The sequence below is a fragment of the Thunnus thynnus genome, chromosome 24 (genome assembly GCF_963924715.1).
Source record: "Thunnus thynnus chromosome 24, fThuThy2.1, whole genome shotgun sequence".
NCBI lineage: Eukaryota > Metazoa > Chordata > Actinopteri > Scombriformes > Scombridae > Thunnus > Thunnus thynnus.
In genome coordinates this window covers 845,203-869,718 of record NC_089540.1, presented here as the reverse complement: position 1 = coordinate 869,718, position 24,516 = coordinate 845,203, and the positions used below count along the sequence as shown (strand labels likewise).

Genomic DNA, 24,516 nt, shown 5'->3' with positions numbered 1-24,516 from the left:
CTGGAGTGCACATTATATTGAAAAGTGTTCCTAATATTTTGTCCACTCCATTAACATACGTGCGGGGGGCAAGAGTTTATGGCAGAGCTGTTGTATTGGATTGCATTAGATTGCACAACTGTTTTCTAATAAAGAGCTCGGTGAGTCTATATATAGTGTTTAACTAAATGCCTATAAATTAAACGTATAGTTCGATTGCATCTTACAGTAGTTGTGAAGAGATGATATCTGTTCTTGTTTTTCTGTCCAGGGCTTCCAGCAGAAGTTTGCTTTCCACAGTAAAGACATTGTTGCCATCAGCTGTTCCTGGTGCAAACAGGCTGTGAGTATGTTTGGAAGAAGGACTGTGTGACACAATATCTGTAACTGAAAAAGGAAAAAATACAGAAGGGGTTACTGAATTAACTGAATTTATTATAACTGATGTAATGTTATCATGTCTTTCCCTTTTTTAGTACCACAACAAGGTTTCCTGCTTCATGCTGCAGCAAATTGAGGAGCCTTGTCCAATAGGAGCACACGCTGCCCTCATAGTTCCACCCACATGGATCATTCGGGTCCGACGTAATCAGGTATCTGCTGTCACTCACTCTTTACCTGGTTTGGTAGATATCTCCTAATCCGTCTAATTCTACAGCATCTGTCCTGTCACACAATGCATTCACTGCCTCATCATGCACATGCATGACATAGTGAATGTGTGCACGTCATAGAGAGAAGGGAGACGCAATCATTTTTTAAATATGAGGATAATGGCAGACATTTTCAGACTCTCCTGGAAGATGTTGCACTCAGTTGGTCACAGAAAAAGTGTCATAAATACACTAAAGACAGAGATGAAGGAAAGAGAAAAGAGAGCCTGAGAAAAAAGTTCAGACCCTGCTTACTTTACACCAGCATTTCTGGTCAGTCACTGCATGAAGTGGGTGTTAATGTCAGATAGTTGGTATCAGAAAGTTACAGAAATCAGATGCAGCCTCCCCAATTCCAGATTCTGAAAGATTAATCACTCATGTTATTGCTAATGTTGTTACATGTACATACTGTAGAGTCTGATAATATGCAAGACTATCAAGAAGTAATCAAGTTGTGATGGCAACTCTGTTTGAGATGTCTAGATATAACATATTAATCCACAGTCAAAAACAACTACTTTTCATGGCCATGGCCATAACTAAAGTCTTTATTAATCCATGTTTCACATACTCTGCATCTGCATCTCAGATATTTCTGTTAGTTTTGATTCTACAAATATTAAATGAGACTTTCTCGATAGCAGCAATGTAAAATATCTTGCTCAGGATGACTCAGAGAGGCTGGATCGACATATTTGTTAGATAGTAACAGAGAGCTGGTATGTCTCCAACATGGGGAAGTGTAATGCTAATAATAAATGTGAATTTGAATTTCAGACACTTTTAATTTAATGAAGGGAAATATTTAACAGTGTTAAGTAACATTTTCCACACTGTTCCTCATGAAATCAACCTGCAGTCTTTTTGTTTTCTGTCTGTCTAACAGTCATCTATGAAGTCGAGTAAGAAGAAGAAGAGAACGTCGTTCAAGAGGAAAAGCAGCAAGAAAGGAGTTGAGGTCAGTCACCACTGTATACTATGATCCTCCACAAGCAGACCATGAAGATCTCACTGTGTCTCTGAAATGAAAAACTACTGTGAAATTCTCCTGACAGGGCTTTTGTTTCACTTTATCTTCTCATCTCAACTATCTGCTTCACACAAATACATGATAGAGAATAAAACTGTTTAAAGAAAACAGAGCTCAGGTTTTAACATCATCAATAGTGTTATATTCAAACTGCAGCATACACATGAGCACTAGATGGGTTTTATCGCAGACTAAAAACCCATAGATAGTGCTTTTTTATGATTAAAAAAGGCTCCATCTCAAAACATTTTGTATCTTTGCCATCTATTGAGAACATTTCCATTTTCTGGGTTTAGCAGCATAGTTGTGTTAATAAGTTTTTGGGACAAATACCTTCAAAAGGGCTGTCATCACTACAGGTGAGTAGAGGTGAGGTTGAAGCAATCTGCTTCTTTCATAGCAGCAAACTTTGATTCAAGAACAGTAGTTCCTAGTTAAGTTGGTTCAAATGACTGACTATATCACAAAAAAGATAAAGAAAATACAAAACATCAACAACTTTTTAATGCTCACACTGGAGAACATTCAACTTCATGTCTTTGTAAATTTAAGAGAAGTACAAAGAGAAGCTCAAAGTGCTGTTAGCTCTCTGTCCTGGACTGAGAGTACAACTGGAACATCAGTCACAGGTTAGACGGATGAAATGAGAAGCTCTGCTGCAGAATCTCTGATCTGAGTACATCCTCTTCTCTTCTCTGACAGGAGGGACGACAGTGGAAGCCATTTATAATCCGACCCATCCCCTCACCACTGATGAAACCACTGCTGGTGTTTGTCAACCCCAAGAGTGGAGGAAACCAGGTATTCATGAATAAACCAGTTAGTCAGTCAATGGGTAAACCAGCAGTTCAGCAAGTGAGGGAGAAATTAATCAGTCAACAAATCAATATGTCATCCAGTTTTTAAATTGTGTATCAGCTTTCAGCCCTCCAATTGGATCCAGTTATTCATTTATTTATTGCAGCTAGTGATTATTTCATGTACACTTCAACTGTCAAAGAAAGTGGGAACTGAAGGGCGTACTTTTGGTTTGATGTATAATTCTGACAGACAGCAGTTATATTCTAAGTTCATGAGCGCCAAACTGCATTTTTTCAGTGTTCAATAATGGAGAGTTGTGTAGGCAGTCACCTGCCATCAAAGGCCTTACAAAGTTATTTATTGTTGAATTTTTGCAAAGTTCTGATGCAGAAGGCACATACCTGCACCTTGTGAGTCGCTCTTAGTGTCTTAGGAGTCCTCTGGACTTCCTCTAACTTCTTCTAGCACTTAAATGCTTTGTTTATTACTTAGACCAAAAGCTTAGGACTCTCAGTCCCAGCTTTAAGTAGATTCTGGATTGTCAGTAGTGGTAGTCAGTTTCTAGTCTTCCAATGTCCCATTTGTTTGTTTGTCTGACAGGGCACTAAGATCCTTCAGTCCTTTATGTGGTATCTGAACCCCAGGCAGGTGTTTGACCTGAGCCAAGGAGGGCCGAAGGAGGGGTAGGTCATACACGCACACAGACACACACACATGCGTAAACATCTAATGATGATGTTAAACACATTTAACTGAACTGAATGTACCATTAACCAGTTTAACTCTTCCAGGCTGGAGATGTATCGTAAAGTTCATAACCTGAGGATTCTGGCATGTGGAGGAGATGGAACTGTGAGTACACACACACACACACACACACACACACACACACACACACACACACACACACACACACACACACACACACACACACACACACACATAAACACAGACATCACAGTAGTATACCTATAGTTTAGTGTAACATATAAACACCGCCATGTTTGTACTCACAATAGAGAAGAAAATAGGTATGATGAGTACAACAAGAAATACAATGAAACATAAAATTGCTATGATGATGACTAAAACCATATGATATATGTATGTTTGTACTCTTCCATGCAGTAGGTGGTGAGGATAATCTTTAAGGTTTAGTGGCATCTAGTGGTGAAGCTGCATATTGCAATGAACTGAATACCCCTCCCCTCCCCGTCCCCATCCAAGCATGTAGGAGAACCTACAGTGGCCAATATTAATACTAATTGGGAGATATAGGAAGATTAAAACATACCGTCCACTTGTAGTTACAAATCTCACTGAACTTCAAGAGAATTTAAAATGATGCAATAACTGGGCTCAATCAAAAGTCACACAGTGATTATGATCTCTTCCTGATGAATATTGAACTGAAGAAGGTTTTTAGGCAACCCTTGATACTAAGAGGGCAATTTTGTCATAATGGGCCTCATGCAAGAACCTCTTATACAATCAGATTCCTTCTTAAGTGGCACGTACAAGTGATTTAAGAAAATTTGTGGCATTCATTGAACATAGAACTTTCTCTGAGGTGTGAGTGGAATTTATGAGTGGTTCAGACCTCTTGTACGTGTCATGAATAGATCATCTCTGCCTTTCTTCACAAGGGGAAAACACTTTGGCTTAGAATAATAATGTCTTACTCTGAATGAATTTAGAGTTTAAATATGAACTACTATACTGAAATTAACTAAAATACTAAAACAAAATGCAAAATTTATATTCTGTTCAACATATTATCATCATCATGGCTGACAGTTTACAGAGGGTTTTTAGATTTTATGATTTTTGGCATATTTTGGTGCAGCAAGTGTTACATTTTAGTTGCTAAGAAACTTCTCTCACTCCAACAGCTGCCTCGGTGTCTCTCTGCAGGTTTTGTCCAGTATCATGCTGTGTTGCAGCTGACAGTGTAACATCACCTGTAGACTATAAGATTCTCCTCTAATATCTCTGTGACAGTCACATGACCGCCTCCCATATTAGTCATGGAGCACTTTGCTTTAGAAAGATGTTTTTTTTATTATTATTATTTTTATTAAAAAAGAAAGAGAGATGTTTTTTCGCATCTAACTTCACGTCAAAGCATTTCCTCTTTGTTTCTGTCACACTAAGTACTGCTCTGCTGTCAATTGTTTTGGGTGCTCTATTACTGACACTCCTTGATACTCCTTGTTGTTACACTTTGGTAACATTTTTTGCCCACAAATGGAGCAGAACATGGAGCCTTATATGGACATTTTAGGGGCGTTTAGGGGCACTAATGAGCAGATCTCACAAACGGGCACCTCCTCATGAACAGGTGACATTCATCAGGCTGAAACAAGCAATCTATGATGGGAACACACCCTTTTGTCTCTGTAATTGCATGTCTCTCCCTGTGTGTGTGTGTGTGTGTGTGTGTGTGTAAAACTAGGTGGGCTGGATCCTGTCTTGTCTTGATGACCTGGCTTTAAACCCTCAACCTCCTGTTGCTGTGTTACCACTTGGGACAGGAAATGACCTTGCCAGGACCCTCAACTGGGGAGGGGTGTGTACAAACACTTGCACTGACACACACACTCATAACTAAACTATAATAGTAAATTAAAGTATTATAAGCATGAGCTTTTTTCCTAATGTGATTTTGTTATTTCAAAGTTAATACCCATCGTCATGTTTTGTTGATTTTATTGTCTTCCTCTGTGCATGTTTTATGATCACAGGAGTTTATATGATTGTGTACATGTATATGTTTTATTTACTCCAGGGCTATACAGATGAACCTCTGTCTAAGATCCTGTCCCATGTTGAGGATGGAACTGTTGTGCAGCTGGACAGATGGAATCTACAGGTTGAACCAAACCAGAGTTCAGGGGCTGAAGCGGATGAACAACAAACTGATAAGGTCAGCACACACGCACACACTTACTGGCAAAGACATCATATCCTTCCACTCTGAGCTGACCTCAGAGACTTCCACTGGTAAACAAGTTTCTGTTTACATTCAGTGTTGCTCAGCGACACACAGTGTGTGTGTACTTCAGGTCATTCCTTTGAAACTTTCTTCTTCCCTGCCATTTGCTGGCACATTGCTGTCTTTCTTGGCATGTTATTGCCACCTGTAGATTAGTGGACTAATGTGAAACGGTTGACATGAAATGTATATTGTGTCATCTGTGTGTGCTTTACACATTATTGCCAATGGTCTTACAGTACTGGAGACAAACAAAATGAAGATCCACTCATAAAAACATTGTTTCATAGCTCTATTAGTGGTTACTCCACAGGTTATCTTTAACTCATATTTAAAGGGGACATATTCTGCACATTCACAGGTCTATATTTTTATTCTGGAGCTCCTCAAGAATATCTTTTCATGATTTACAGTTAAACTTAAACTCCTTATTTATCTTATACTGGCCCTTTACACAGCCCTTCAGTTCAGTCTCTGTCTGAAACAGGCCGTTTTAGCTCCTTTGTCTTTAAGGCCCCCCTCCTGATGTACCCACTCTGTTCTGATTGGCCAGCTCTTTTAAACTGTTCCTCAGGAGACCTCCGCTGACTCCAGAAGCTACATCAACAAACCATGAAACAAACTATAGTAGTAGGATTTCAATACTTTTTTTGTTATTTCCTCGAAATGTCACCTTCTCAAATACATCCATACATGTTTGAGCCGGAATCCGATCTGAAATATGAGAGTGGACAATGCAAACAACACATGGATTAACCTTATCAATAACCTTACCAACCGAGGCTATGGAACGGATGGCCATTTAGGGGCATGCATGATGAGACAACATCAGCTTGTCAGTAAGGTAGAAAAATGAAACACAAACGAAGTGCTCAGAGCAGGTTGAAGCCCTGATTTTTGACTTACAGGAAGCATTTGTACATATGTTAACTTCAAGTTTTGGAACTTTGATCATGTTTAACATCTGACATCATAACAGGATATAAATAACAGAAATCCACAAAAAGCAGAATATGACCCCTGTTTACCACAAATTCACTAGACAAACACATGCTCTAGATTCTTTAACCCTTCAAACTAAGAGACTAAAAAGAGTAACAGATGACTCATAACTGATTCATATCTAATCAGTTGTTAGTTTATTCCCCACCCCTTGTCCTGTTGACTAGCACCACCATCAAATCAGAAATTTACGCTTGACCAACACTTGGGTCTTTGACGAGCTTTGATCACTCATGGACTCCAGAACACCTGATGCTGGATCAGAACTAGTTCACCACCTGCTGCTGTTAAAAACGTTCTGCATTGGATCTACATTTTTCCAGTAAACATAATCTGGGCGGCAATTAAGTTGTATATAAATGTTATTTATTGGAGACAAGACTGCAGTGTAATGAGAGATGTAACTAGTGTGTGTTTTCATGTTTGAGTGTGTTTTGTGTGTCTGCTTTCTTAGCTTCCTCTAGATGTGTTCAACAATTACTTCAGTCTTGGATTCGATGCCCATGTGACTCTAGAGTTCCACGAGTCAAGAGGTATGTTCATATTGATAATCAGAAAAGTGAAATATGTTATTACAGCATTATATACTGTGTGAGTAGGTTTTTAACGTTGTTCAAATTAATAATGATGTGTGAAGATTATGGGAACATTGCTAATTTGTTACATTTAGTTCAAATGTTTGCAAAACCTTGACATTTCCATTTGATTTGCTGCATGTTTCTTAAATGTTTTATCTATTTAATGTCTCTCTGTCATTGTTTTAGAGGCCAACCCAGAGAAGTTTAACAGTCGTTTTAGGAATAAGATGTTCTATGCTGGGGTGAGTAAAGTGTTGCAGGAAAAGTAGTGGTTTGGTCCCTCTGACTGATATATTATTATATATGACATCATTAGATTATTAATAGTGAAGCATCAGTGTTAGAGCAGCATGTTACTGTTGTAGCTGCTGGAGGTGGAGCTAGTTTACACTACTTTATATACAGTTAGCTAGTTTAGTCCAGTGGTTCCCAACCTAGGGATCGGGCCCCTCCAAAGGGTCAGCAGATAAATCTGAGGGGTGGTGAGATGATTAATGGGAGAGGAAAGAAGAAAAAACAAAGTTCTGATACACAAATCTGTTTTCAGTTTTTGAACTTTTTATCTAATCTTTGATTTTTGGTGAAATATTGGATCATTTGAACATTTATTGAAATGAAAGCATGTGAGAAGTTTAGAGGGAAAAATCACTATTTGGTGGAGCTGTTAACAACTCATAGACATGTGAAATGTGACCCCGACTACACACTGCTTTATGTAAGATGTCAAAAGCCAAAAAGGTTGGAAACCACTGGTTTCATCTTTAACAATGTGTTGTATTTTAAAAGCTTGTTATATTATCCATTGTGTCAAATCTTCATCTGAAAAGTAACTAAAGTTGTCAAATAAATGTAGTGGAGTAGAAAGTACAATATTTCCCTCTGAAATGTGGTGGATTGGAAGTATAAAGTAGCATAATATGAATACAGTACTCAAAATTAGCAAATGTAATTAGTTACTTTCCACCACTGATTAGCTGGCACATGGCTGGTACAACAAAAAACACAAAACTTAATGGTAAGAAAGAAACAACAACAAATATCTCAATACAACAAATTCATGTATATTGGGAAGTTTTTATAAATGAAAAACAAAATATAAATCCCCTCCAACATCTCATTGGCTATTCAAACACCATTTCCTCTGATATTTGCCTTCTCTATCTTCTGGTGCAACCCTTCCCCACACGTCTCTGCTGTGATGTTCTCACAGCAACATGGATGCTCTGACTTCACTCTGTCTGTTCCTCTGTGTCCACCTCTCCCTCTGTTGGCTTTAATATTTTGCATGTGAGGATTAATACAATGAGCATATTGATGAACATGTCTGGCAGTACAAATCATTAGAAAAGCAGTTACATCCAGAGGCTTACATAGGGGAGTTTTTCCTTACCGCTGTCGCCAAGTGCTTGCTCATGCGAGAATTGTTGGGTCTCTGTAAATTAAAGAGTACGGTCTAGACCTGCTCTGTATGAAAAGTGCCCTGAGATGACTTTTGTTGTGATTTGGCGCTATATAAATAAAAAATGAATTGAATTGAATTGAATAGTTTAAGTTTGTACTTAAAAGTGTTATGAAAAACACAATGTTTGTTCTCAGAACCACAATCACAAAAAACTCTGCAATAATGGTTTCATCATATCAACTGTGTCACTTAAATGTTCAGAATATGACAGTTTGAGGTCACACCAGTTGCTGTCTAAGATGTTTTACAAGTGCCCCATGTCTATGTGGTAAACATTAGGTGACCCAGGTGTGGCTACTGTGTAGAATTGTGGTGAGAACCACACAACTAAATGAGAACTTTGCAGCGGTGAAGATTGTTGTTTGGGAACACTCTGTCTCTGGCTTTGTCAGAAGCAGCAGGGGATAACTCTGTGGGCTTCATGATGCATTCCTCTGAGGAGAGTCCCGCTTACCTGTGTGTTTGTCTATCTGTGTGTGTGTGTGTGTGTCTCTCATACAGACGGCATTCTCAGATTTCCTGATGGGAAGCTCCAAAGATCTGTCAAAGCACATCAAAGTGGTGGTGAGTAGCTGTCAATCAAGCAGTCAGTCATCCAGTCAACTGCTGCGTGAGAACACTCAGTCATTCTCTTGCTCTGTGTGTGTTTGTGTTTGTGTGTCTATCTCTGTCTCCAGTGTGATGGGACAGATTTAACATCAAAGGTTCAGGACTTGAAGCTGCAGTGTCTGGTCTTCCTCAACATCCCCAGGTGAGTCAGCGCTGGTAATGGTAATGGTGGCATTGCTACTACTACTGTGGATATTACTTTCTACACTACCTTCTACTGCAGTGGGGGAGATTAATCATATAATTTTTCATCTATTGTGTGTTTTTAATAACATTTCACCACATTCAAAAAATCTGCAACACTGTGCCCGTTCAAATCACGCCTGTTTATTTGCTTATATTGCTTGCTTGAGAACATATGTATGTATCAATTGACAAACGTATCAATTAAAGCAATAAGGAATCAGTAAATTAAATGGTTTAAATCCAGACAGAAATTCAACGGTGAGACTGAACTAAGGTGGAACCATAGAAGCAGTTTATAGCCTTCCATTGGTGATTCTGCTGCCAATCAAACGTGTCTAGTTTTGGCTAGTTTTACTGCTGTGGTCTCTGTTTTTCTCTCCTGTGTATGCTTGTTTTTTTCTCTTGGGCGGTTTAACTGAGCAGGGCGTGTGCCTTTGTCATGCTCAGGATGTCAGAGCCCAGAAGCCCCACCCGGCTGTGATGTGAGGGTGTTTATATCAAACAGCCCCTGTTGCACTCAGACATGGAGCGAAGTGGCTCACTGTTTGCTTGTTTATTCAAAGTTTATTAATATTAAATGTGTTGCATGTCCAAATTGCACTAAAATTTGACACTGCACTTCCTTTGGTCCCCAGCAATGCACCTGCCAAGTGTTAAGTAGATCGGATGAACGGTTCAAGAGATATGTGAAGGACAAACATACAGACAGACAGACAGAGATTCCTTGCTTTCTATAGAGAAATTTACATGAACTATGTTTTATTTTATGTTTTTGAACATATCAAAACAGAATAAATAAGCAATAAATATCAAAATCAACATATTAAAAACTCTGTTTAATATGCAGATATTTGCAGCTGACATGATAAATCACGGTTGCTGGTTGTCATGGTAACACCACATGCTCACTGGCTCAGGACTCACTTTGGCAGGTGCTCAGCAGTCAGAAAAACAGTGAGCACCAGAGCAGCGATGAAAATATTTGAGACAAAAAACAGCTCAAAGAAATGTTTTAGCATTTGAGTGTGTCCGTGCGCATGCTGGTAAACATACTGCTGGTAAACATGAAAACAAGACAAAATACAACCTGTCAGTGGAGTCAGACCTGCAGGTTGGTCTCTCTCCACATCAACAGCAGCTCACATGTCCCATTAAAATGGCCAAAACCTTTTTTTTCTTGTAAATCTTAAATATACGCTAATTTTAACTGAAGACAATGAAAGAAATACATTTAATATATTAATGTATTCAATTGTATTCATCTACTGTGTATCCCACTACTACATACACCATTGCACTATACACCATTGCAACTGTATTTCAGCCTGTGGCATGGTGTTTTTTTGTTACCATTATGAGTTCTCTCAGTCAGTATGGTTTCCTTCCAAATGACATGAAACAGCACTAGACCCTTCGACTGGATAAGTATTAAAAATCCTATAAAAATATCTCTTTTGCATCCATTCAAACATCAGAATCATGCTACAGTAAACACAGAGAACATCATAATGACTCTGTGTTGCTGTGTCCTTGTTTGTGAATAATTGTGTCTCACATGCAGTTGTCAATTTGCCTCATCAAGAATGTTCAAAAGGGACTTTTATCTCCTGAGTTTAGTGGATCCATAGTTCCTGGAACTATTTGGTCAAAAAGGGCCATCTGTTTAGTTGACTCTCCTGCAACATGACATTCTGTAACCACTGGCAACTGGTTTAAAAGCAAAATGCCCAGTGGTAGGTTAAGTAGGTTAAACGTTGAAAAAGCAGCTGCAACTTGTTTATCCAGTAGCAAAACACCAATTGTTTGTACAGTATACAGTTCACTCACTGACCACTTTATTAGGAAAACTGTACAGTCTAATGCAATCCAATACAACAGCTCTGCCATAAATTCTACTTTTACAAAGCTTATATATTTTCAATTTTTGTTGACATTGTCAAAAAGGTGATAATTCTACTTTATGTTTATTATTGAGGTCATAGTGGGTGGTGGTGGTGGTGTACTGGAGTGCATTATATTGAAAAGTGTTCCTAATATTTTGCCCCCTCATATATGATAATGTGGGGATAACACTTTTCACTTTAAGTGGAGTTTATGGAATTTATGGCAGAGCTGTTTATTGTATGTTGTATTGGATTGCATTAGATTGCTGAGGTGAAGTGTATTTATTATACATAAACACGCTGCAAACTCCAACACGGAGGGAAAACAGGCAGATAAAACATACTGAATGTGAATGTGACCTTGCTGCAGTAATCATTTAGATGATGCTGTGGCACTTTTCTGCTGTTTGTGTGTTTTTGTGATCCGGGCGTATTTATATGCTCTCAAACATTTGGTCACGACATCATGAATCAAGCGTAACCAGTTATGTGTGTTAATTTATTTGGAATGCCTTCTGTATGGTGGGCGCCTGATATTACTCAAGCTGTTTATGACACGGAGGAGAAAAGCCACCAATTTGTGTAAACGCTTTTTATAATCATGTTTATTGGTGTTGGTGGTGTTGGAGCCTTGATGTGCAATAAACACAATCTCAGTGCTGAGGAAGACTCATCATCACTGCTGTAGCTGTTTGTCCCTGCTGTCAGTGAAGAGCTAATTGCAGAGTTGGTGCAGTTCATGAATGGAGAGATTCCAACCAAAATCAGCCACAATGACTTTTAATCAAATCAAATGGTGATGATGAGTGTTTCTGCTGCCTCTGATAATAACAGTGTGTGTGTTGTGTGTATTTTTGGAATTGATGGTTATGATGATGTGCTGTGTGTGTGTGTGTTGTGTGCTTCAGGTACTGTGCAGGCACTACACCTTGGGGAAACCCTAGTGAACATCACGACTTTGAACCTCAGCGCCACGATGATGGATACATCGAGGTCATTGGATTCACCATGACGTCACTGGTACGGAGCCCTCACTGTGTCCTGGTAACCAGGGGAGGAAAGGATCTATATGACCAGCTGCCAGTCAACAGTCTGTTTTATTAAAATAATATAAATATGAATTTAATATTACTTAGAATGGACTTAGTATTATTTGTGATTATGTCAGTAGTAGTTTGTTGTTGTTAGTTTATTAGCATTGAAGAAAAAAAAAGCTGTACAGGAACAAAGTCATAACATTTTAAGAAAAAAGTCTAATAATAATATTTTGAGATTTTAATACTTGATGAGAGCAGTCTATCAGCTTTTATGTGTCAAATAAGTGATGCTGATCACTCAACCAGTTATAGCTGGTTTCACTAATACGCACCTCATCTTATGCGAGAAAATGAAACCAGTTCCATGATGAATGAGTCAATAAGCAGACATGTTTGAAACAGCAGCTGGAGTTCAGACTTGAGACCTGGTTTTCTCCAGACAGCTGAGCCAAAAGCGAAGTCAGGGCATCAGAGAGAGATTTAAGCTCAGTGGGCTTTATGCAAATGATGTGAAAGGCAGCAGAGTCTACCTGTCATATAAAATGCATAATATATCCCATTCAGACTAACGCAGAGTCACAGCCATCTGCCAGACATCTACTGTCTCTGGATGAGATAAAGTTTAGGGAAGCAGTTGTGATTGGGAAGTAACAGTAACAGTAACAAGAAGTTACAATAACAAGATGTACATTTACCAAACCAGCTGCTCATGCTTGAAGCCTCTTCTTGGAAACAAACTTCTACTAGGGCATAAATCTCACTTTTGTGTGCCTTATTGTCCACACCAACTGTTAACTCCACCACCCCCAATATATTTTTTTTAATTTTAAGAGGCATTCCACTGATTTTACTAAAGGGAGTACTACTCAGCCCATGAAAACAGTTTTATAATATCTGTCTTTGAAGGAGTTTGACTGTCTGTCTTTTGAGTCCCTCCTACTACTTCATGAAAGTGTAATATTAATTCCCTGAAGTAGCCTTTAATGAAGTCATACCTGGGGTAATGTTGTGAATATTTAGTTACTGAGTGTGTTTCTCTGTGTGAAGGCTACTCTCCAGGTTGGAGGTCATGGTGAGAGGTTGAACCAGTGTAGAGAAGTAACTCTCACCACTACGAAACCTCTTCCAGTGCAGGTATGCACATGCGCACAAACACACACACACACACATACACTCACAGTGGTGGAAGAAGTATTCAGATCCTTTATTTCAACAAAACAGATTTGGCAGAAATGGAATATAATATTCATAAGTATGTTTTAATTAGTGTATAATCACCTGAAAATAAGAACTGATGGTGTTTTCATTAGCTTAGAATGAACCCTTTACATCTTGACAGGGGAGGATGAGGGGAGGGGTATTCAGTTGGTTGCACTATGCAACCTCACCACTAGATGCCACTAAATCCTACACACTGGTCCTTTAAGTACCAATACAGCAATGTAAAAATACTCCATTGCAAGTAAAAGTCCTGCATGGAAAATCCTACTACAGTAAAAGTACATAAGTATTATGAGCTTGATGTAGTTAAAGTATTGCAGTAAAAGTACATAAGTATTATGAGCTTGATGTAGTTAAAGTATTGCAGTAAAAGTACATAAGTATTATGAGCTTGATGTAGTTAAAGTATTGCAGTAAAAGTACATAAGTATTATGAGCTTGATGTAGTTAAAGTATTGCAGTAAAAGTAGTGGTTTGGTCCCTCTGACTGATATATTATTATATATGACATCATTAGATTATTAATACTGAAGCATCTGTGTGCAGTGTCACACACACACAAACACATGTAGGAATATCACTACACTTGGAAATCATTATGATGCACTCATTAAATCATAGGGGCACCATCTCCATTGATTAATTAGTTTATAAATTAAATTATAATTAGGAGGAAAAATAATCAAATGAAATAAATCAGTCTTATATCTGAAAGTCATGAACTCTGAATACAGGGACTCCCATCTCTGTTGTAAACACAGACAAATACAACGACTAGGTGATAAATAAAGATATTTATTGAACTACAAAGGAATAGGGATGAATAGGGAAACACCAAGCGTATGTACATATATACAAATAAAATGAATTGGTAAATTAAGTTAACAAGATGCTGCTGACAGAATGAATGAATTAATGAATGAATGTTATCAAAAACGCAAGGAGGGGCAATTAACTAAGTCCTTGCATTGTTCTTGCATCAACTCTGAGACAGAAGCATGGTAGATGGTTTTCTTACTGTTTCCTTGGTGATGAAGCGTGGAGTAAGGGGAAGCAGATTCGTTATCCTCGGGTTGCCGGAGTAACAGCTAGATGAGCATCGTTGCAGTAGGTTTGGTGAAACAGCTGGTTCACTCTTTCTCAGGAGGATGAATCCAGTCTTGCTAGCTGAGGCCGCGTAGTGTCTCAGTCTTGGTGCATTCACTGGCAGGCTGCAGAGTTGGATGCATGGAGCGCTCAACTAATCAGAAGAGTCCTTGGAAAAGTCTTTAAAAAGTTTAACTGCACAATAAGAATAGGAGATTACAAAAATAATAGATAATTCAAATGTAAAACGGCTTGGCTTGGTTTGTGGCTTAGGCATTTTTGCAGTCTTTTGCTTCTTAGTTGAGTCTTTCCATCCCGGCTGATAAGACAGAGAGGAACATAGAAGAAGCAGCAGTGCTCAGCAAGGCAAAAAGCAAAAGAGGAGCAACACCCAAAAAGGCATGAACGAAGAAGAACCAGACAAAGAGTTGTAACATTTCTTCTAGCAAGGAGGCGTGTTTTTGGAGAGAGAGGATCCTTGCTGCTCTTTTGAGGAGCTGCATTGATTGCTAATGAATTCCTTTTTGTAGAGAGAAAACCGGCCCCCGACTTTAAAAGGGAATAATTTTATCTCTATCACATATTTCAAAATGACACGCTCGCAAATCGACAAACTCATTCTGTCGTCAATGTCATCAACACATCATGAAACAGTGAGAACACTTAGAAATTGTAATATTGATTAACCACATAAAATACAGAATAAAATCAATGAAACTTATTTTTTCTAATCTGTAATTCAACCTATGAAGAAAACATTATCCTATCAATCAAACCATAGATAAATGACACACTTACACTTATTAATATCAATTTTTCATAATTTTTAGTGGCATTTCTGACCATTTCAGACACTTATTGTATATAAAAGAAAAAGAGGGGAGGAGAGCGAGTCAAAGGAATGCAGCTTCTCCTAAAATGTACGATTTAAGAGATCGGAGCTAGCAGAAGAAGGGAGGGAGGCTCAACCATGTTCGGCAGAAAAACAGAGTCGTTAATTTCCAAAACTCATTTTCAAATTATTTTCCTCCTTGGCAGGTGGTGAGGAGGCTTGGTTTCATTATTCTACACACACACACACACACACACACGTACACACTCTATTGTACATCTGTTACTGTACTGCTTCACTGTACTCCAAGCTTTTTGTAGTACCACTGTGCTAAATATTCATATTGTCTCAGCAGAGTCATATTTCTGCACACAGCTTAAGTGTTGACTACTAAATACGATGCAATATTCTGTAGAGCATCTAAAGTTACCTCCTAATATTACAGAATATAGTTTATTCTGACTTTTTTTCAGAATTGAGAAGACCAAGTATTCATATGATTGATTCTTTGGTTAATTGATTGATTATTGATCAATTTTGATGACTTTTAGGTGGATGGTGAACCATGCAGACTTGCTCCCTCAGTCATCCACATTAGCCTCAGAAACCAGGCTAACATGGTTCAGAAAACTAAACGAAGGACGTCACTACCACACCTCAACGAGTGAGTGTCACACACACACACACACACACACACACACACACACACACATACACACACATACACACAAGCACGATAGGCTTAATTTTCCAATACTTGTCTAAGTAACTGGACATGATAATGTAAGACTTTGTAATAATTAATCTGTTAAAACTGGTCTGGTCTGGTTTGTGTCTCAGCCAGCAGCCAGTCCCAGAGAGGCTGAGGATCAGAGTCAGCAGGATCAGTATGACGGACTATGAGGCTCTGCACTATGACAAGGACAAACTACGACAAGCATGTAAGGAAACACACTCACATCCATCTGCAGTGGTGGCAACAATGTCTGCAGTTACTGTTGTTATGTATTTGTTATGTGTAGCCAGCAGTGATAACCAGACTCACTGTATGTAAGAGTTTCTCATGAACAAACCTAACATGTTTTTGTTAATGGTGTGAGTGATAATGTTCCCAGGAACTTTATTTTGCTATTGTGGTCATACAGTTTGTTTTATATGGTAAAAATGTTACCAATTGTATCTCAAGCCCTTCTTTGGTTAATGTCAATAACCCAAAATCTTTTAGGAAAAATGTTAAAACAATGTAATAGAAACGTTTAACAGATACATGGTCCAAATGGCATATTTATAGAACACCAAAAAAGGCTATGTGCATCAATATTTGATTAAATTGGACTAAGCATGAGGAAGTTATGGTGTATGATTCATAATAGGAAAATAAGACAAAGAACAAGTGTGAAGAAAGACAAAACAATACAAAAAACCATATGTTTTAACACCAATTAATGTCTATTGAAAAGACTTCGACACTGTCCAGTCGTATATCATCTCTAATGATTTGCAGATCAAATAATCCAATAAAAGTTTTTAAGGGGTTTAAAGGGTCTTTCTCTACAGTAGAATGGTATTCAATGTGCAGTGGGCTTATCAGTAGTCTTCACAAACTCTTTACACACACAAAAATGACATTTTGAAAAGATGAGTTGGTTATATCAGACCACATTTTCAACCCGCTGCTTCCTGCTTGTCAGCATGTGGTTAGGATGTCTTCCGATGTGTTGAACATGGTCAAGAAGTTGCATGTGGATGTACCTGAATATCTTCAGGCTGAAGTGGGAATTAAACTGCTGGATGATTAGAAGGTAGAGCAGTGATCTGAAGGTCAACAAGATGATTTTCAGCTGTCTCTCCATCCTTTATCTCAGTCACTTGTCATGCTGCAGTGATGTGATGGAGCTGTGAGTGTCTGTGTTCACATGAAAGATATCATACACACACACATACACACACAGTGCGCAGTGCTGGCGTTGCTGATGTTTCATGTACATAGAAGAGGAAAGCTCTGCCTCTGACTATCTCTCTCTCTCATTGGGAACAATTACACTCACATGGCTTCACAGAACACACATGCACTCATTTGGTTCATGTTAGTTCAGAGTGTTGACACAAGGTGGCGCTCTTAGCTTTTATAACATTGTAAACAGCCCCCTTTATAATACTGTAAACTATTTATATTGCTGTAAATGTAGACATATTTCTCTTTCTTTCTGTTTTTTGCATGTCATTTGTCTGTACTGTTGAGCCTTGGGATTCAAGCCTAAACCATGGGGGAAATATGTATATATACTGTACATATTTATACATATTTCATAAGAATGATGATAATAATATATAATATTATTCGTTTAAAACCTCGCTTAACTTAAAAAAAATCCCTAAGTGTTATGTTGAAGTGTTATATATTTGATTTGGCTGACTGATATTCATTTTTTATACTTCATTCTTTGTTCTCGCTATCTGAAGTTTGAGTTGTTTTCCCACTATGCAAATCAATCACTGCTCTCAACTTGTGGATGTGACACTTGGGGAGATGGTAAAAATATGTTTCATACCCCGAGGCACAGTGGTTACATCATCTCAATGCCATTCAGAGAAATGGCATTGAGATGTTATATCATCTCAATGCCGTTCATTCACGCCGTGCTCTGTATTCCATCCTGAACATATGTGGAATGTAGAGATTGTTTCATGGGGATGTGGACAGATCTTTCATAGTGTTTTTTTAAACCGTGACCTGTTCTGTTAGAATTATAGGAGAAATATCATCTAAGACACTCCTAAAGTTAACAAATTCAATGACTAAATACAAACATATTTATTCTGTAATGTAGTTCTATGTTACATGATATACATATTATGTATATTATAAAATATATGTATGTCCTAGTGCAGCAAATAACAGTTGCTTTTACCATCTGTTACTCTGACAATTACTGTAGTTGATTAATTAATTCTTAAATGTAAAAAGAGTCCAAAGTGACATTTTGTCAAACCAATTAGATTCATTATTTCAACACAACTGCAGCTTCATCTTCAACTAGGTGTCAGGTTATTCAGAGATATAAAGGTATCAAATGTATAATTTACAATACAATTTTACATTGAATAAACAGAGATTTAGTTACAGATATCAGCACATAAATGTCAAAATGCTGTATATAGTCAGTTGTATTGCACATGGCCTCTGTGCATATTAGACTTTATATACATTGTTTTATTGCACATAATTGTTGTATTTTACATTCTGGGACTAAATTAAGCTTATTACACTTGGTTGAAACCCCTAAGATACAGTGATAGAAGTCGAAGAAATACACAAATCTCACATTTGAGAAGCGGGAACCAGAATATGTTTGAAATTGTTGCTGGACATTTAACCACTCAATTATCAACATTTTTGATGATTAATTTTCTGTCGATGGACTAAACAGTTGAGTGTTTCAGTTCCAATATGTTTACTGTCTTTGAAAAGTGTTCACTCCTCTTAACTTTTTCCACATTTTGTTGTCTGGTTACAGGAACCTTAAATAAAATACTAACTAATGGCCAAGAAAGGCTGCATTTACAAACACAACATTACGCGTACCATTACAGTACCCTACACAACAACCAATCAGTCACTTCTTAAAAAGACTGGTTAAAAAGGAAACATCCTCAGAGACAGTCCATGAAAAGAATGCAGTACTTTGTAAGTGGGTTGTGTGGCTGTTTTAAGATGCACCTGGCTAATAAACAGCTGTGCTGCTTCTGTCTGTTATCCGAAGAACATTCCAGTGAATAGTGAATTAGACTGAGAGTAAACAGGTACTACTCTTTAAAGTTACTGCTCACTCTCAGTGGCAGTCTTTTCTATCAATGAGAGGTGTGTGTGTGTGTTTGTGTGTGTGTTTGACTGCTCTTCCAGCACAATAAGCTGTGTGATGTTCAGCCAGCAGTTTTGTGTTGGTGCAGCGGGCAGCCGGCCTGGGCTGCCTCAGGGAGCAGTCTTTATTGTTTGAGCGACCTACGTCGGTTTACTGATGACGGGCCAGCTCGGTCAGGCTCATTTAATAAAATGAAAGACACAAATGCCAGCAGCAGGAAAAGGAGAGCAGTTTATCTAGGATATACAAAAGAGATCATGGTTGAAATGACTGCACTACCACAATAGTGATGCTTTTAGTGCTAGTGCTGGTCTGAGTTAAGACCAGCGTTGAAGACTTGAGATCTGTACTCAATTCAGTGCAGAGTGTGAAAGTAAGGACTTTGTAATTGACCAGGACTGGTTGGCCTTGAGAGTTGACTTATCTAGGAATTGACTTGACTGGAGAGTTGAAAATTAAAAACAGGGAAGAAATCACTCTGTGACAAGCTGTATGTTAATTAAAGCAGCGTAGGTGATGACTGACCTACCAGAACTGTACTGATTGGCTGGCAGCTGAGATCCTTCAGTACTGCAAACCTATATACTTTGTGTTAGTGAAAAGCGACAGACTTCATGTTGTCTTCACTATTAACAATCTCCACTGGCACCAAAAATACAAACAACTTGAGCTGACCAATCACATCTCTTACAGTCTCCAAGTGGTATCCCTGATTTGTAGTTACATTTTTGTGGAGGGACACATCAACAACATTTAGTCTACAGCAGCTATATGAGTAGGCTTCAAAGCTACAACATAACCCCTCAAAGGACAGGTTCACAATTTGTCAAGACTTATAACAACAGTCAGGTGTCTATATGAACAGTGACAGAGGTTTTCCTCGCTTTAATCATTCCTCCTGTTCATATCGGCTATTAATTTGCCCTGAAGGACTTTAAAAGCCTTGTGTTCTGACCTTGCCTAAAACTGTTTTCTTTCTGTCACAAAGAGGATTTATGCAAATATCCCAGTATAATTTACAGCATATATTTTCTTATTTCAAAAGTACTGCAGCAATCCATGCAGCCTGTTTAAATATCAGTTGACATGTTGCTGTTGGCAGTTCCCAATTTCGTTCCTCATTACCCACAGTGCTGCTGGTTTTTCATAACACCATATATTTAATTGCATTCATGTGGAGTCCCAGGTCTACAGCAGCCCCTGAAACATGACCAGAATTAAAACCAGCAGTACTGACAGGGTCCTGGAGGCTGGAGTTGAGAACCAGTGTATAAGCAGATATCAAAGTGCTGTTGGATAATTGTCTTGTTCCTCTGTATCTTCAGCCATTCCTCTGGGACTGATCGTGGTTCCTGGTGACAGCGACTTGGAAACTTGCAGAGAACACATCCAGCGTTTGCAGGAGGTAGGAGGATGGGAGGGAGGGAGGGATGTAAAGAGATGAAAAGGGCATGGTTCTGTATCACTGAATGGAAAATAAAAGGCAGTGATACAAAGCAACACGAAGAAAGAAGAAGCAGAGAAAACTCCTTTAAATTTTCGAACAAAGTTAATTAAGCTGTGTGCATGTGTTTGTGTGTATGTGTGTGTGCGCACACCTGAGTTTCTTAATGTCTAGACTACTCTCCTCTTTACTCTCCTTCACTTCCATCTTCCTCTTTAGGATTTCTGCTCTGTCCACCCCTCCCTCAGATGCTGGGGAATGCAGGTTGGTAGTTGGATGCTGGAGTCTGTAGTGTAGTTTTTGTTTGGCTCAGAGGCACACGGGAAACTAAGAGCTAGCTTCTTGAGCTTATTAACATTTAACATTTTAGTTGCAAATCTGACAGTTAATCCCTTTCTTTATGTTGTATTAGCAATCGGTACAAACAAGCAACACTTACTGGAAAATACAAGACAATATATTGCCTTCAAGTTGAAGGCAATGTCATTTTTAGTAGACAACATTTAGGGAAATGGACGTAACTTTTGAAATCACAGATGCCATTTGCCTTATGCGATAAACATACCAAAAAAACAATTCCATCTTTACACTGAAGTTAGCTTAAAGATGTTATTGACACCACAGCTACCAGCCCTGGGGCACTGCATGAAAGATGAGTGTAGAACCAAACCTTCAACACATTATAAAGTATAAAATAAACAAATGTAATCAACAGTTTTATACTCAGCACCATCGGGTGTCAGTCAAACAGCAACTTTGGAATGACACCTCCAATTAAACTTCACATAAGAAAAAGCAAAATATTTTCTCCATGGATGTAATACTTTTTTACCCAAGATCTTTTTGGAGCTGCTTCACAGCTGAATGCAGTTCTTTGAAATTTTGCAGCCCCAAGCAGCCTGACAAGAATGCAGAGTTTAGAGGGCCCTACCTGCACTCATAGAACCACGGTTACAATTTATTCAATATGTAATACAATGTGTTAAATTTCACAATCGGCTTAGGGATGTCAACTGTAATCTGAGAGGTCAGTTAACCACAGCAGCAATTAAATACTCAAATAATCAAGTGGGAGGTAGCAGACTGCTCCATTCATATTACTGCAGTTCTTTCAGGCTGCTCAAATGAGCTTATTTCTAAAGTCAAACCATGAAACTAATGAGGAAAGTTTCCTGTCTTAATCCAGAGGTAGATTTTAGTAGAAAGGTTACATCTGACACTAGTGCTGATAGCCAGCATGAGTGATTGACAATTGAAGAACTATGTTATTGAGGGCTCTAAATGTTGTAAAGTGAAATCCTGCTTTAGAGTCCTCCAGCACATACACACCACACACACACACACCACTCTAAACAAATAAACACCCACACACACATAAACAGAACAGATTCTGTACTCTAGGGGTAGGTACAGAGTGTAATCAATAATGTATTACACAACACAATACGCACACACAGTTACACGAATAAAATCAACAGGATTTAGAACAGGATCATTAAAAATACATCATCTTAGTCATTCCAAGTTCCAGTAAGAATGAAGACATCCTAACTTTTTAGTCACCATTACCAACAAGGTGAGAACAGGAAATTACTGGTTTTATTGCTTTATTTGTTTAGCTTGATTGTCAGTCAAGCCACAGAGATAAACACAGCCCCATAGCCAGAAAGTAAGCACCCGCCAGTCTCAAAAATATTTTCATTACTTATAGTTTCCCTGTTTTATTATTTGAGTTAACTATATTTTCCACAAGTTTTATTTAATGGAGCAGTTCTTTCAAAGACATAAAAATCAACTAACTAAACTCTAACTAAAATAGCAGTCTCAGAACTTTGTCTCCATTTTCGCTGTATGTAGTACCAGACTACATAATTGTAGTACTTTACAGAACTGTAAAATAAAGCATTCATATTTTATTTCCCAATAAATGCTGTCTCAAAGTCCTCTCCAAACAACCAGGAATAAATTCTGGTGGAAAAAATATATATTAATTTATTTATTTTGGTGTGAAATTTGTCAAATTTAAATATATTGAGTCAAAAAAATACTGGAACCAGCGTTTAATGTTAAAGTTGTTAAAATCTCCAAAATCTCACAAAAAAAACAAAAAACAGAGGACATGAACTCAGTGTCTGCAATGTGAGCCTCACCCCTGCATGAATAGTCATCAACTGAAAAATAAGTTTTACTATCTGTCACTGACGTAGTTTAATTTCCAACTCACTCACACCACCATATCAAGGAGGACAAAAAGGGTCTAGGCCTTTGTCTGATGCTAAATATCACATAAGCATTGAAGCTCTATCTATTATGGTCCCTTCATGTTTGAACAGTCATTATGGAACATCTCCCTAATGGAGACCTGTGTTTGAAAGGCCAAAAGGCCATTACTTTAACAGATAAATGAAATTATAGATTACATGTCTGAGCAGTGCTATATTGAGCCAAACTCAGTCCACAGTGAGAGAAAAGTAAAACCAAGAGTTTTTGTACTAGCTGTTCTCGCCTGTAATCACCACTGAAGAAGTACAGGCTTCCACCCTCAGAAATGCAGGCCATGTGGTTATGCAGCCACGGAGTTTGCTTAGGTCAGGCTGAGATTCAAGCGTGGTCATTAATTCAACCTCTTGGTTACATAGCTCCACAGCTCTGAGTGCAGAGTGTGCAGTGGATATGTGCAGCAACATTTTTTCTTGCTCTACTGAAGTTTGTATTTATTGAAAGCTTGTATTACACACCAACTGTGAAGAAATCAATTTCTTTAGTCATGTGTAAATAACCTGAAGTAATATTTTGCCTGATGTGAAAATGCTTTCATGCTTTAACAAAATCAAGTAAAACTACAGACATACTACATAAAAAAAACAACCTTAGCTATTGCTTCAGTACCTGAACTTTTTGATTGGTAGCGCTGCAAGGACTCAAACATGCACCATCACATGTTGGCATTTTCTTCACCTTGAAATGTTTGACATTTCCTGTCCAGCACAGCACATACAGAGCAAATGTGGTAGGATGAGCACAAACAGATGGGATTTTCATCGCAATAAGGTAGTATAAAGTAAGTGGTGATAAATTGGGTCTTACACTGAGAATAGATATCTTAGAGCCATGTCTGTTTTCAGCTTGTCACTCAGCTGTGTGAAATTCTTTTTTTTTTTTTTTACACATTTTGTGATTAAAAAAACATATAATCAGTGATGAAACCTTTGGCCATTAACTGTTAAAGGTCTTTCAGCATTAGACTGATTACCCAGATGAGAGGTCAGCAGGCTTAAGTCCAATGCCACGTGCGGTCAATAGATCTCCCCTCTTCATACATACATAGCCTGTATATAAAGCTGGACGTAGCAGGGTGTGATGTTACCTGTTGGATTCATTGGAGCTGATTTGAAGAGTTGCTACTTATGTTTGGCACCATCTTGTCCATTTGGAGCCAGGACCTTCCAAATAAGGAGTGCGGGGTGTTGCCTTTTACATTCTGGGTACACGTTCTGCTACCTTCGACCCAGGCTAACGCTAGCTTACTGGAACACTGAGCATTGCACAGTTAGGTTAACGTTAGCTACTTTAGCTAAATTGTGCTGACAGGGCAGGCATCATAATCAAGTAACATTAAACTTAGTGAAATATTGTGACAATAGTCTGACTCAGTGCGAGTCTTGGAGCTGGGGAGGGGAGCAGGTGAGTCAACTGTCAAGCACAGCTGTCAATCAACACCCACACGGCAGAAATCTACTATACATCTTCACATTTCATTAACAGAGCAATAATTTCCAAAACGACCACCAGCACACTTATTATATGCCTAAATTGAGATTGAGACCATAATGACTCATTGAAAAGAATCAG

The 24,516-nt window shown here is 38.3% G+C and overlaps 1 protein-coding gene across 4 annotated transcripts in view; it reads left to right on the top strand.

Moving 5' to 3' along the window:
* LOC137177362 (diacylglycerol kinase zeta-like) overlaps positions 1-24,516 on the top strand; it is a 120,295-nt gene that overhangs the window by 38,007 nt on the left and 57,772 nt on the right. For 3 of the 4 annotated variants that reach the window (XM_067583604.1, XM_067583603.1, XM_067583601.1), the window contains 18 exons: positions 251-322; positions 456-572; positions 1,522-1,593; positions 2,368-2,466; positions 3,067-3,149; positions 3,258-3,318; positions 4,922-5,035; positions 5,255-5,392; positions 6,918-6,996; positions 7,228-7,283; positions 9,005-9,067; positions 9,181-9,254; positions 12,090-12,201; positions 13,266-13,352; positions 15,909-16,021; positions 16,198-16,298; positions 20,546-20,625; positions 20,884-20,928. In XM_067583604.1, the coding sequence (XP_067439705.1) occupies positions 251-322; positions 456-572; positions 1,522-1,593; positions 2,368-2,466; positions 3,067-3,149; positions 3,258-3,318; positions 4,922-5,035; positions 5,255-5,392; positions 6,918-6,996; positions 7,228-7,283; positions 9,005-9,067; positions 9,181-9,254; positions 12,090-12,201; positions 13,266-13,352; positions 15,909-16,021; positions 16,198-16,298; positions 20,546-20,625; positions 20,884-20,928 (1,566 nt within the window). The remainder of the gene's footprint in view (positions 1-250; positions 323-455; positions 573-1,521; positions 1,594-2,367; positions 2,467-3,066; positions 3,150-3,257; positions 3,319-4,921; positions 5,036-5,254; positions 5,393-6,917; positions 6,997-7,227; positions 7,284-9,004; positions 9,068-9,180; positions 9,255-12,089; positions 12,202-13,265; positions 13,353-15,908; positions 16,022-16,197; positions 16,299-20,545; positions 20,626-20,883; positions 20,929-24,516) is intronic. The other variant, XM_067583602.1, reaches the window with a different exon arrangement.